The sequence below is a fragment of the Macaca mulatta genome, chromosome 1, assembly GCF_049350105.2.
Source record: "Macaca mulatta isolate MMU2019108-1 chromosome 1, T2T-MMU8v2.0, whole genome shotgun sequence".
Taxonomy (NCBI): Eukaryota; Metazoa; Chordata; class Mammalia; order Primates; family Cercopithecidae; genus Macaca; species Macaca mulatta.
This window is the reverse complement of record NC_133406.1, coordinates 120,897,755-120,911,599: the sequence shown is the minus strand read 5'-3', so window position 1 is coordinate 120,911,599 and position 13,845 is coordinate 120,897,755. Positions and strand designations below refer to the sequence as shown.

The following is a 13,845-nucleotide window of genomic DNA, read 5'->3' as shown; positions in this document are numbered from 1 at the left end:
GGCAGTGGGGAAAGGTGAAAAATGGAAGGAACACTCATTTTTCCTCGGCCACTGCACAAAATACAAGAGCAGCATCTGTCCAGCTCTTGTAAGGTATTCACACCATCTGTATATTAATGACAAACAGCATGAGAAGGATAGGAGGGTGGTGGAATCTGGGGCAAGAGCCCTTCCCCCTTGTATTTCAGCCTAGTGAAACCCCACACCTATAAAACCACCAGAGCAATTTTCACAGGGAAGGGAAGGAAAAGGACATATCTCCAAGGGGCAGCAAGGGGTGTTTGAAGAAAGAGACGAGGGGATCGGATGGGCCAGCAGTCTCAACTGAACAAGCAAAAAGGCCTTGGAGTGTTGTAGCCAACAAAATGTGCCATCCTTTCTTATACCTGAGGGTGCCAGGTGGGCAGAGCTCCTGCACCAAGCTCCGCTGCACCTCATGCGATGCACCACACGGGGACGTCAAAGGCTCAGAGGGAAGAACAAGGAAATCTGACCTGGTGGGGACTTTTGGGTCCTTTTCTCCACCTAGGTGGCTCTGCAGGTACCTGGCAAGGGAATGAATGAACCTTCAGGCAAGTACTCAGCCACCAGCTTAAGGACGAGGTGTATATGAGTACAGAGAACAGAGCTAAGCTGAAGTCACTGGGAAAAGCCACAGGAGCCCATGGGGCTTGAATGAGGACTTGGATTCCTGGGTCCAGGCAGGGAGCACAGCCTGGGCAGTGGTGCAGAGGAGGATGAGAGGCATGAGGAGCTCCCTGTCCCCACCTTCTAGGAAGCGTGTACAGAGGGCAGATGAGGGCGCTCAGGTGCAAGAGTCAGTCACAGACCCAATAGGCAGGGTCCAAGTGCTGGGGTGGGGCGCGGAGCCCACAACGGCCTGGTGAGAACTGGCAGGAAAGTGGCCAGAGGCCAACTCTTATGTGAAATCTCTTGATTTCTAAATATTAATGACTAACTGTAAATTGGAAAAAGTAGTGTGAAGACCTGCTGCAGGAGGGGGATGTATGGGGTAGTGTTCAAACTGTGTGCATAATATTTTACACCTTAAAAAGTGGGTGGACAAGTGTCAGCAGCAAATCTGTTCGTTCTTAGTGATATGTCCCAAATACACATTATTATACCATATACATATTTTCTGTGTGTGTGTCATAGGTTATAATTTTCTTAATAAATTAAACTTTGTGGGGGGAAAAGCATGCAAACTAACAAAACAAGTCTGCAGGCTGGACAAAGGCCTAATACTTCTGATTTTCCATTTCTGCTCCCAGTTTAGTGGTCCAGCGGGGGAGATAAAACATGAGACATGTTAGGTGCTGTGCACAGTAAATGTGCAGAGTGCCATAAGAAAGGAAAGTGCTTCCAGAGGATTTATTCCCATAGGGGATTCATAGGGTCCTTGCATTTAGGCAAGGATGACCTCACCCACAGCCTTGGCAGCACCAGTAGAGGCCGGGATGATGTTCTGGAGAGACCGGTGACCGTCATGCCACAGCTTCCCAGAGGGGCCATCCAAAGTCTTCTGACTGGCACTGATGGCGTATACTGTGGTCACGAGTCCTTCCACGATACCAAAATTGTCATGGATGACCTTGGACAGGAGTGCTCAGCAGTTGGTCGGACAGGAGTCATTGCTGATGATCTTGAACCTGTTGTCATACTTCTCATGGTTCACATCCATCAGAAACCTGGGGACGTTAGCACTGGGGGCTGAGATGATGGCCCTTTTGACTCCCCTCTGGAAGTGAGCCCCAACTTTCTCCGTGGTAGTGAAGACACTGATGGACTCCACAAGGTACTCAGTAAGAGCATTGCCATTTTTTATTTTGGTAGGATCTAGCTTTCCATTGACAACAAGCTTCCCATTCTCAGCCTTGACGGTGCCATGGAATTTGCCATGGGTGGAATCATACTGGAACATGTAGGCCATGTAGTTGAGCTAAATTAAGGGGTCATTGATGGCGACAATATCCACTTTACCAGAGTTAAAAGTAGCCCTGGTGATCAGACACCCAATACAGCCAAATCCGTTTATTCAGGCCCTCAGCTTTACCATGTTGTCTCAGGGGTGTGGTTGGAGCAAAACAGGACAGTGTGGCTGCCTGTGGAACAGGAAGAGAGAACTAGCTACAGCATATTATTTAACACATGGTTATCATATCAAGAAAGTCTGCAAGAACTCTGATGCCAATAGGGTATGGCTCAGATGGGCCTCACTTTACACAGCATGCTGAAATTCCCTGAGCATGTAGACAATTCAGTTGTCTCAGTATCATTTGTTTAAAAGACTATCCTTTTCCTTCATTGAATTTACTTTTGTCCAAATCAAGTGACCATAAGAATTTAGGCCATTAACTCACACATAAGCAAAAATTCCCTCAAAATGGATTATAGGTCTAAATGTAAGGGCTAAATTATGCACATCTTAGGAGAAAGCACAGATTAACATATTCATGATCTTGAATTAGGCAAAACCCCAACTTTTCCTGGTAAAAGGGAAAAAGTTTAAAAATGAGATCAAATGTTTGCATTTGATCAAAACTAAAATGATCAAAACTAAAAATATTTGCATTTTGAAAGACATCAATAAGAAAATGAAAAGATAAGCTACGGACTAAGAAAACAATTTCAAATCACGTATTTGATAAAGACTTGTATCCAGAATATAAAATACAATTAAACAGCAAAAAGATAAATAACCCAGTTTTAAAATGGGGAAGATATTTGAATAGCATTTCATCGAAAAGGTATAGGAATGGCCAATAAAGCACATGAAAAGATGGTCAGCATCATCAGTCAGCAGGGAAATGCAAATCAAAACTACAATGTGATACAACTTCTTACCCACTAGAATGCTATAATAGAAAAGAAAGACAGTAACAATTGGAGGAAGTGAAAAAACAATGATGTGAAACATTGAAATACTCATGCATTGTTGATGGGACAGGCAGCCACACCGGAAAACAATTTGGCAGTTTCTTAAAACATTAAAGATACATTTACCATATGACTTAGCAGTGTCACTCCTACCTGTCTACCGCAAAGAAATAAAAATGTATGTCAACACGACACGTGAACGTGAATATTTATATCAGTTTATTCATAATAGTCCAAAAAGCAGAAGCACCTTGAATATCTATCAACTGATAAGTGAATAAACTAATGGGAGTCATCCATACAATTTAATGGGATTTGGCACCTAAAAGGAACAAAATATTGATACGTGCTACAACATAGATGAACCATAAAAGTATATTAAGCTAAGTGAAGGAAGATGGATACAAAGGACCACATATTATATGATTCCATTTATATGGTGTCCAGAAAATAAAATCTGTGGAGTCAGAAAATCAGTTATGGGCTTCCTAGAGCTGGGGGGTTTGGAATAAGGGGTGGCAACTGATGAGCATGAGGGATTCCTTACGAATGATAGAAATGTTCCAAAACAGGACTGTGATGATGGTCACACAATTCTAAAATGTTACTAAAAATAATTGAACCGTGCCTTAAAACAGGTGAATGTTATATCAATTATGCCTCAGTAAAGTTGTTTAAAAATAAAAGAAAGTTGGTAGTTTGGCTCACATCAGTCTTGCCCTTTGTTTTACTTCTCATGTTCCTAAAGAAAGCGAGATATTTATTGGTTTAAAGAAAGCTTATATTTATTGGTTCCACTCAGAGACTCCAAGAGAGACACTGGTTGAAATCTATCAGCCTCCAGAACTCTCAACAGCTGAGGGAATGAGCGATACTGTCCTGAAGGAGATGAGGGCTACCTAAGGTGTACTCCAGCATCTGCTACAGCAGGCAAAGGCACGTGATGCACCTGGTTGGCCTCAGATAGTGCTCCACAAGTCTCAGCAAGACCCAGGGCCTGTAGCTAGTTCTGCCAGCTTCAGAGAACAAGCTGCTACAGCTTGCAGCACAGGGTCAACCTTTCTCGGCAAGTGGGTTTGAAGCACTGGTAGTCAGGTTCCAAGTATTAGATGAATGTCTACAATGTGGGAGGAGGGCAAGACCCAGGGTGGAGTTTCAAACCAAATCATTTGTAGAGTATTACTTCCAACAACTTCAGAAAGCATTATTTTCAAGTGCTTATGGCATTTTCACCATCATAGACCGTATGCTGGACCATAAAACAAGTCTCAATATATATCCAAGGATCAAAATCACACAGGGTATATGCTCTGGCCACAATAGGATTTAATTAGAAATCCATAACAATAAGATATCTAGAAGACTCCCAATCCTAGAAAACAAGCATCATATGTTGAATAACACTTTGGTCATAAACGAATTCACAAGAAAAAGTTCGTTAACTGAGTGATGATGACCCAGTGCCTCAAAATGTGGGACGCAGCTGACATAGTGCTTAGAGAGAGACTGACAACTTTCAATGCCTGTAGTGGAAATGAGCAAAGGAGTAAAGTCAATTATCTATGCTTTCATCAAAAGAACCCTGAAAAAGAAGAGTAAAATAAACCCAAAGTTAATAAATGTAAGCCAATTACAAAAATAATGAAAATCATGAAATACAAGAATGAACAAACAATAGAGAAAATCAGTAGTTAATTTTTCTGTACACTATGCAGAAAGCTAAACTTTAAAATGATTTTATATTTAAACATATATCCAGAACCACAGAGATCTTAGAAGAATAAATTATGAAAATATAGGAAATTGAAATAGAAAATGGGAATTCTGTGAGAATAAAAATCAGAAAGTAGTTGCCTCTGAGACTGATTGGGCGGAGGGCAGGGAAATAACAGGGGACAGTTCGAAAACACCTTTATGGAGGGAAGGAAATTGTCTATATCTTCGTTGAGTGGTACTTACATGAGCATATGTAACTGTCAAAGTTCATTGGCACTGAATACTTAAGATCTGGGCATTTTAATGCATATAAATTACACCTTGATTTTTTAAAATAGAGGAAAGTGTTTTGGGGAGCTTATGGTAGTGATACTGGGCAGTTGTCAGGCATAGACTACAGAAGCATTCACAGCATATTCAGTTCAGGAATTTGCTGAGAATGGTTTTGCAGCCAAAAATACAGGATAAGTTCAAACATCTATGGTAAGAGTCATTGGGTCATACAACCAGAAATCCCCACTCTTGTGGTACAGGCCATATAATTAAGCAGTTATCACTAGACAGCTTCCCTCCAATGATGTTCTTTGTCTAGGAATCCAAAGCTCTCCAGGGGAAAATTGCAATTGAGGTTTTGGATATATTGGGTAGGAGAGAAAGTCACCTCACATAAAACTTAGTGATTGGAGCTGTCAACATTTCTAAACCTTGCAAGACAGGAGCAACATCTCAAATGATAGTCTGAGAGAGGAGATAATGGGCTAATGTGGATTTCCTCCCAAATGTATTTACTGCGCAAGGTCAGAGTTCACATTGCACTTGAAGAGTTCTCCCAGTCTACTTTAACTTCACAGGTTGCAGATCCCAGAGCTGGTATCAACTGACCAGTGTCCTGTTAAGTCTAAACCCAAGATGCTTCATCACATTGCAGCCTTGAATTTCTCTTTCTGTTCCTGGGAGATTAAACTTCTCATTCTGTTTCTGGGAGATAAAACTTAAAGGTCACTGTTCTTCTGAGTAAAGGGATCCTGAAGGAGCAGAGAGCAATGAGTTTGTGGCAGGAGTTCATGGTGATAATGCCTGAGCCAGAAGCCACAGTGCACAAGGCTCCAGGCTTGCCTCAAAGGATGAGGTGACCAGCACCCTGACTACTCTCTTCAGCTATTAATAATCTAACTAATGGTTAGAGCTTTTTCATTTTCTTGCAGCTACTTCTAGCAACGGTGGGATATGGAATTTTTGCAAAAAAAAATTGGGTGGAAGTAAAAAGGCATCTGTGTGAGTGTATAAATATCTGATCTCCCTTTTTAGCCTTCTCTAGGGTCACCATAGAGTAATATCTTCTCCCTAGCATCTTCTGTTTCCTGGCGAGTGTTTCCTGCTACCTTGGATTGGCCATGACAGGCTGGAGCTGCCTTGTGACAGGAGCAGGAGGGTTTCTGGGTCAGAGGATCATCTGCCTGTTGGTGGAGAAGACAGAGCTGAAGGAGATCAGGGCCTTGGACAAGGCCTTCAGACCAGGACTGAGGGAGGAATTTTCTAGTAAGTAAACTTGAGTCATAGTTGTGTGGCTCCAGCTTAAACCCTGTTGTGTGGGGAGGTGGACCTTGTCTAGCAAGTTATGGAAAGTTGTAGCCAAATCTAAGCCAATCCCACATCCAAAGTCATTAAAAAGGAAACATTAAAGAGTATAAAATGTCATAGTGTGAAATATACTGAATGGGGGATCCAGAGACTGGATTCTGGCCCTGACCCAGAACTTGAGAGGCAGCCACCTCAGCCTCCAGGCCTCTTTTCTTCTATTAAGAAAATCCCACATCTGTTCTCTTTCTTGTCTGCAACTCTTTTATGTCTGAAGCTTTTTGTCTTGGCGATTGCTCTGCAACATTCACAAAGGACACCATTACCCTAAAGACCTCACCAGTGGGTCCTGCCTCTCTAGACTGCGCTGGACTTTGTTTTGTTTGGAAGCCTCCTTAGTATTTTAGTGAAGGGAAAATAAAAGGGAACAAAGGTAAAGATGAGTGTGTAAGTGTTTGTGTGTGGGGTGTGTGTGTGTGTGTGTGTGTCAGAAAGAGAGAGAAAAAAAATGAGGAGGAGAGAGAATGAGAAAGTCAGTGAATGAATGAGAAAGAGAGAGAACAGGAGAGAGAGGGCATCAGTGAGAGAGAGAGAGTGCTCAAGTGCACAGCACAAAGCAGAGACAGAGTAAGAGGCAGTATGAGGTCGGACATGCCTCATTTAGATTTCTTATAAATGGCTTTAAAACAAACAAACAAACAACAACAACAACAACAAAAAACATTTCTCTCTGTTGCTCAATACCCCAAAGAAATTGATGGCAGAATTTGCTGTAGCAACTCCTTGTGCAAAAAAAAAACCCCATGAGGAAGGTACAAAATGGATCACATCTAACTGGACAACGAACCCATCAAGGTCTAGAAACATAAAGTTACTCACCAATGCCATCTGATCAGTGTATAGCAGCGCTCAGGCCAGAGCTTCCTTCCAGAGGCTCCATCACTTGGCCATTGGGTTGGTGCTTGGCAAAGTGGGTCTTCAGTCTCTCTCTTTGCCTCTCTGTGTGCCCCCAACCAATTCCTTGTCCACCTCCCCAACCCAGGGGATTGGGGGGACTGTGTGTCTACATGTGGGCTTTGGCTGCCCAGAGGGTCCTCCCCTGCCCACAGAAAAGCTCCCACTTGACAGCACTCAGAGACCACACCCAACAATCTCTTCTTTCACTCTCCCAGAGAAGAGTGGCCTCTTCAAAAGTCCCATTTCCTCCACCTTCTGTTTTAATGGTGTCTTTGATAAACAAATATTAACATACGACCAATATTAAATGTTTGTAATCTTTATATCTCACCAATATTCGCGCTCTAACACCTGATACCGGAAAAAAAAAATAATGCTCAGCCTAAGGGAACCGTTCACCTATGGTGAAAATTCAGAAGGTATAATGAATGAGTGGGGGCCTGCATGAAGATAAAAACAGAGAATCTATTCAGTGTTCTTTCTGTGTCAGGCACTGTGCTAAACATTTTGCATGTGTCGACTCATTTGCTCCTCATAACCACCCTATGAGATCGGTTTTTTATCACCTTCCTTTCTTACAGAAGAGGAGACAGTCAGAGAGAGGTTAATTAACTTGTTCAAGGTTCCACAGTTAGAATATGGCAAATCTGGATTTGAACACACGCAGTCTAGTGCAGCATTTGTGTGCTTAAGCAGTAGTTAGTCTAGCAGCTTCTAGAAGGAGGAAGCTATAGCTCCATCAACAAAGTCCCCTTTCCTGGTGCCTATTGATCCCTGCAAACGCGTTTGCAAACAGTGCTTTTCTCCCCGCTTTGGACTTCTTCCGCTTTGAAATAGCAATTTCTTTGAGCCAGTCTGTCTGAAGTCGGCAACAAAGGAGAAGCAGAGGAAGGCAGCAGAGAAGGGAGAAGAGGGGGAAATACAAACAGAAAATTCCACTCTCAGGCTGTTACCACGTCTTCCCAGCAGCCTCTTCCCTGGCTCCTCCCACTGCAGGCCCTTCTTGGAGGTGCCTGACTATAGGAAGGGGCTGGGAGTAGACCAAACATGGCACAGGCATTAGGAGAGTAAATGGTCCCGCCTGTACCCCAGGAAGGAATTTCTCCAGCCTTGAGTTTTTCACCTGAATTTCACTCTTACAATTATTTGGCCTTTGTTGCCAATTTCAGTTAAACTGGCTTATTCTTACTCTTTCTCAGAAAAGTTGATTCTAAACAGCCAGTCCTGCACCTGGGGTACGGAGTACAAGGCTTCAGGTGAGGTGGGCAGGTTTGAGCCTTACTAGAAGCCTGACCTTAGATCTGTCCTTTAACTTATCTGTGCCTCAGTTTCCTCACCAATAAAGTGGGACGCAAAATACCTACCTTACAAGATAGCTGTAAAGGGAAAGAAGCAAGCTGTGGGCCGTATGCAGATTATAAAGCACAAATGAGAGTAGAGTATTTATCTGAGCTCCATGTAGCATGGTGTTCATTTTGGGGCTAATTCCAGCTGACAACTTTACTGGCAGCATCACTACCTGTAGATTTCAGAGAAGCCTGAAGATATGGATGTTATATCCACTGCCCTTGGCTAGACACTAGACATCTGGGATGTTAGTTCATCGGTGGCTAACTCATTTTCAGCGTTGCTATCTGCTTTTCATGGTATCCGATAAGAGTTTTTCAATGAAATTCATCATTTACGCCCATCCTCAATTTCCTAGTAATGGCTCTACTCTCATCCCAGTTGCCCAAGCAGGAAACCACAGGGGTGATTTTATCTTCTTTTCCTCTCAGCCCAGATCCAATAGGTACCAGGACCTTCAACGTAAGGTCTGAAATTCATACCTGTTGTATCTCTCCCCTCCTTTGCTTCCACTGCTGGACTCTGGTTCCAGCCCTCGTCTAAACATTGGCACAGACATTCTGATTAATCATTCGATCACCTGGCTTTCTCATATCACCTGTATCTGTCCATTTTATATCCTCAAGCCAAGGCTAACTTCCTACACAACAACTCTGCCTCTGTTTCTCTCTCTCTCTCTCTCTCTTTTTCTTTCTTTCTTCTTTTTTTTTTTTTTTTTTTTTTGAGAAAGGGTCTTGCTCTACCCCCCAGGCTGGAGTGCAGAGGTGCAATCTCAGCTCACTGCCACCTTCACCTCTTGGGCTCCATCCATCCTTCATCCATCTTTCTGCCTCAGCCTCCTGGATAGCAAAGAGTATAGACAGATGCCACCACACAGGGCTAATTTTTGTATTTTTAGTAGAGATGGGGTTTCACCAGGTTGTCCAGGCTGGTCTCCATCCTCCAGGCTCAAGGCATGCACCCACCTTGGCCTCCCAAAGTTCCAAAAATTGCTTATTTATGTTTGCAATGCAAAAAGAAATAGGCGTGAGCCGCCACACCTGGCCTGTTTCTCTTTTTATTCCAAATATCAATAAGCATTTTTCTTTGATATGATGCTGGAGACCCAAAATCATGATTCCATACATTATTCCTCATTACCTACAAAATTGAATTCACTTTTTCCCTTTTATACCCAACTCTCCACAATCACCCTAGGCTCCTTAAGAAATTTGGTGAGTCTCCCATGACTCTAGCAATGCTTATATTCTAGGTACACCTGACAGCTCACTGCTCAGATTACTTTTCTGAAATGAGACATGGTAGAAACAGATGTTTGCTTTCCTAGTAAACTGCTACCATGCTGATTTCTGTGTCTTTGTTTGCTTCTTCTTTCCGTGGAATGTACACCCTCCACTCTAACACCCCCACTCTAACCATCCTCGAACACCTGTGTAACATCACCTTTATCAGAAAACTTCCCAACCAGATCCAGAAATCATTCCTATGACCTGACCCGTGTTCACACAGAGCTCCAGAACAAGACCCAGCTGACAGTGCTGGAAGGAGACATTCTGGATGAGCCATTCCTGAAGAGAGCCTGCCAGGACGTCTTGGTCGTCATCCACACCTCCTGTATCATTGATGTCTTCGGTGTCCCTCACAGAAAGTCCATCATGAATGTCAATGTGAATGGTACGGTGGCCTGGGGAGGAGATGGACCAAGGTGGGGAAATGAGGATCAGAAAGAAGGGCAGGAAGGAAAGAGAAGTCCCTCCACTGAACACCTGCTGTGCTCTGGGCCAAGTGCCTTTGCTGATCACTACTGACTGGGGGAACTCAAGGCTGCTATTTTCAGTTTCATAGATGAGAAAACTAGGACTGAGCAAAGACAAGCAACTTGTCCAAAGTCCCACAGGTGAGTACGTAAGTAAGTAGGAGAGTTCGACTTTAAACTCACTCCTGTGTGACTCCGAAGGCTGTGGAAGCTCTTTCTAATGTGGCCCCAGTCAAAAGTCAATTAATCTCTGACTTCAGACTCTTGAAATCCAGTTACCCCTTGGCTCCCCAGACCAGAATCAGACCTTTCAGGTGTCATCATAGTCATCATTTTGAACCTTGTGTGCAGGCTGGTAAGAACATTCAGAGCCCTCCTGCCCACCTCAAAGAAGTCCTCTCGAGAACTAGCAAAGCTGGTTCACAGAGGTCTGTCAGAACAGAATTATCTAGCACACACCTTCCCACAATATTTTTTTAACAATAAGAGTTTCCCAGTGTACCAGAATGCAATCTGTTCAGCTCACCACAGGGTCTGCTATTACATAGCTGTTTCCAGCCAGGTACCCAAAGTGCACCCTCATTCAATCCTCATCCCTTAAATGCTTGGTGGTCTTTCTGAATTGTCACTTTCCAACCTACTTTAAATTCAGACACATTTCCTTAAGGAATCTTCTAATGCACACTCACTCTCTGATCTCCAGAGCCTCTTCAGCACTACAGCACCCCAACCCCCGGCCTGGCCCTCCACATTCAGGCTACTCAAACTCCTTTTCTTTTTTTTCTTTTTCTTTTTCTTTCTTTTTTTTTGACAGAGTTTCACTCTTGTCACCCAGGCTGGAGTGCAGTGGCGTGATCTCGGCTCACTGCAACCTCCACCTCCCAGGTTCAAGCGATTCTCCTGCCTCAGCTTCCCAATGTAGCTGAGATTACAGGTGCCCACCACCACACCTAGCTAATTTTTTTTTTTTTTTTTTTTTTGTATTTTTAGTAGAGATGGGGTTTCACCATGTTGGCCAGGTTGGTCTTGAATTCCTGACCTCACGTGATCCACCCACCTCCGCCTCCCAAAGTGCTGGGATTACAGGCATGAGCCACCACACCCAGCCTCAAACTCCTTTTCTAAAGCAACTAATTACTTTTGAGTCGCCAGTGTCATCTCAAAAAACAAAAACAAACAAACAAAAAAACAAAAAAAAAAACCCTTTCCAGTTGCTACTTACCCATACCTCTAAGTACCTCTACAGTGAAAGGAGGATGCTAAGATTAACCAGTTTTTTATTTTAATTCCTACTCTCCACAGCTCCATACAACAGGGGATATGAAATGACAGGGGAAGACATCTGTTAGATGTCTTCTAGATGGGAAGACAGTTAGAGACATCTGTTCCCTAAAACCATTATCACTCCCAGGCTTAGAAAATACTTCACAATGTTGATCAATTCCCCCTTGAAGGCAAACTAACTCCAAATTTTCTCCCTCATTGGATTAATTTTTAAAAACCTGAGACTGTCTCTCCAGAAATTCAAATTGCACAGAGACTTTAAATTGGGAGCCTCTTTCCCAGGGAACACACAATCAGGAAAAGACTGTGGGTCTCCAGCATGTTCCCACAACCCACTGTTTGCTCAATGTCCAGAGATGGTCCTTGTGGCAAAGTTTTATTAGTACTCAACAAAATGAGAAAACTATTAACAATTTCATGTATATTGAAGAGTGTATATTGCCTGCATACTATGTATTTGTGTGTGTGTCATGTGAATTCTTCCACTGCCCTTTTGTGCCTAAGAACTGGGACTATCCATACACTCAGAGTATTTTTAGATTTTAAATGATCTGTCTTTAATGGTATTGATGAAAAATCCTAATTTTTCAATGTGTACGTGACAAAACAAAAAATGATAACCCAAGGTCATTTTCCAAAATTAAGGTACACACACACACAAACACACACACACACACAGACACATACATGAGACCCAAAAGTCTAAAAATTCTTGTTCTCCAGAACCCACATGTCAGTTTCTTTTCATTTTTGTGTTTTTCCTATGGTTGTAGCGTGGCCCAGTGTTAGTCAGAGCCACAGAAGAATATATCCCGAGTCTGTTACAACCACTGTACTTGGGAGTGAGGAGTGGGGCACATGGATCTGTGTATGTGGTAGGCCCCCCTTAGGGATATTTCCTGACACTGACAGCATGCTCTTTGTGGGCAGGTACTCAGCTCCTGTTGGAGGCCTGTGTCCAAGCCAGTGTGCCAGTCTTCATCTACCCCAGTGCCCTAGGGGTAGCCGGGCCCAACTCCTACAAGGAAATCATCGAGAATGCCAGGACGGTGGAGCTTGATGACATCTCCTAACAACACCCACATGCACATCTCTGTCATCCTTAAATCACTGAGTCTTGGACTTCAGGGTCTCCTTGTGCCGGTCCACAAGGGAACCAACCCACTCCACGGTTTTCTGCTTGGCTTCCTCCCAGCTGTAGAGCGGCTCATACGCCAGATCTCACTGAGCCTTCTTGTAAGAGAGAAACACAAGACTCTCTGGAAAACACACGGTCTGCTCCATATCCACACAGTAAAAAGCTCGCTGAGAAGGCTGTGCTGGCAGCTAATGGGTGGACTCTGAAAAATGGTGATACCTTTTACACTTGTGCCTTAAGACCCATGTGTATCTATGGGGAAGGAGGCCCATTTCTTACTGCCAATATAAATGAGGCACTGAACAACAATGGGATCCTGTCAAGTGTTGGCAAGTTCTCCACTGTCAACCCAGTCTATGTTGGCAATGTGGCCTGGGCCCACATTCTGGCCTTGAGGGCCCTGTGGGACCCCAAGAAGGCCCTAAGTGTCCGAGGGCAGTTCTACTACATCTCAGGTGACACGCCTCACCAAAGCTATGATAACCTTAGTTACACCCTGAGCAAAGAGTTCAGCCTCCGCCTTGATTCCAGATGGAGCCTTCCTTTATCCCTGATGTACTGGATTGGCTTCCTGCTGGAAATAGTGACTCTCCTGCTCAGGCCAATTTGCACCTATCAACCGCCCTTCAACCATCACACAGTGACATTGTCAAATAGCGTGTTCACCTTCTCTTACAAGAAGGCTCAGCAAGATCTGGCGTATGAGCCACTCTACAGCTGGGAGGAAGCCAAGCAGAAAACCGTGGAGTCGGTGGGTTCCCTTGTGGACTGGCACAAGGAGACCCTGAAGTCCAAGACTCAGTGATTTAAGGATGACAGAGATGTGCATGTGGGTGTTGTTAGGAGGTGTCATCAAGCTCCACCCTCCTGGCTTCATACAGAAGGTGACAAGGGCACAAGCCCAGGTCCTGCTGCCTCCCTTTCACATAATAGCCAACTTATTGTCTTCCTCATGTCATTAAAACCTGCCCATTCCCTGGCCCAACCAGAAGCTTTCTGTCCTAATCGTATACCAGAGGACAGACAACGTGATTTGCTTTTTCCAAATCTCGGTGCCTGATTCTGAAAAATTGTGGTCTCTTTTATCTTGAGGGTCTCTTTTAACTACTAGAACTCCATTTCTCCTCCTAAATGAGAAAGGATTTCTTTTCTTTTAACTCTCCTGTTTCTTCACACAGTTCAATGAAACAAG

General features: G+C 43.6%; 1 protein-coding gene and 1 pseudogene across 1 annotated transcript; one reads left to right on the top strand and one right to left on the bottom strand.

Annotated features, from left to right (window-relative positions):
• Positions 1-1,405: 1,405 nt before the first annotated feature.
• Positions 1,406-2,056, bottom strand: LOC715293 (glyceraldehyde-3-phosphate dehydrogenase pseudogene; annotated as a pseudogene).
• Positions 2,057-5,987: 3,931 nt separating this feature from the next.
• Positions 5,988-13,458, top strand: LOC715337 (hydroxy-delta-5-steroid dehydrogenase, 3 beta- and steroid delta-isomerase 1-like). The gene is made up of 4 exons (XM_015149286.3): positions 5,988-6,132; positions 9,985-10,149; positions 12,446-12,555; positions 12,757-13,458. Exons 1-4 carry the CDS (start codon positions 5,988-5,990, stop codon positions 13,456-13,458), a joined length of 1,122 nt encoding a protein of 373 aa, XP_015004772.3.
• The last annotated feature ends 387 nt before the right edge of the window (positions 13,459-13,845 follow it).

Bases quoted from the DNA above. Each gene is read 5' to 3' on its own strand.
- LOC715337 (XM_015149286.3), top strand. From the start codon at position 5,988: ATGACAGGCTGGAGCTGCCTTGTGACAGGAGCAGGAGGGTTTCTGGGT. The intron at 10,150-12,445 runs GTACGGTGGCCT...CTTTGTGGGCAG, and splicing joins CATGAATGTCAATGTGAATG to GTACTCAGCTCCTGTTGGAG. The intron at 12,556-12,756 runs GCCAGGACGGTG...CCTTCTTGTAAG, and splicing joins ACAAGGAAATCATCGAGAAT to AGAGAAACACAAGACTCTCT.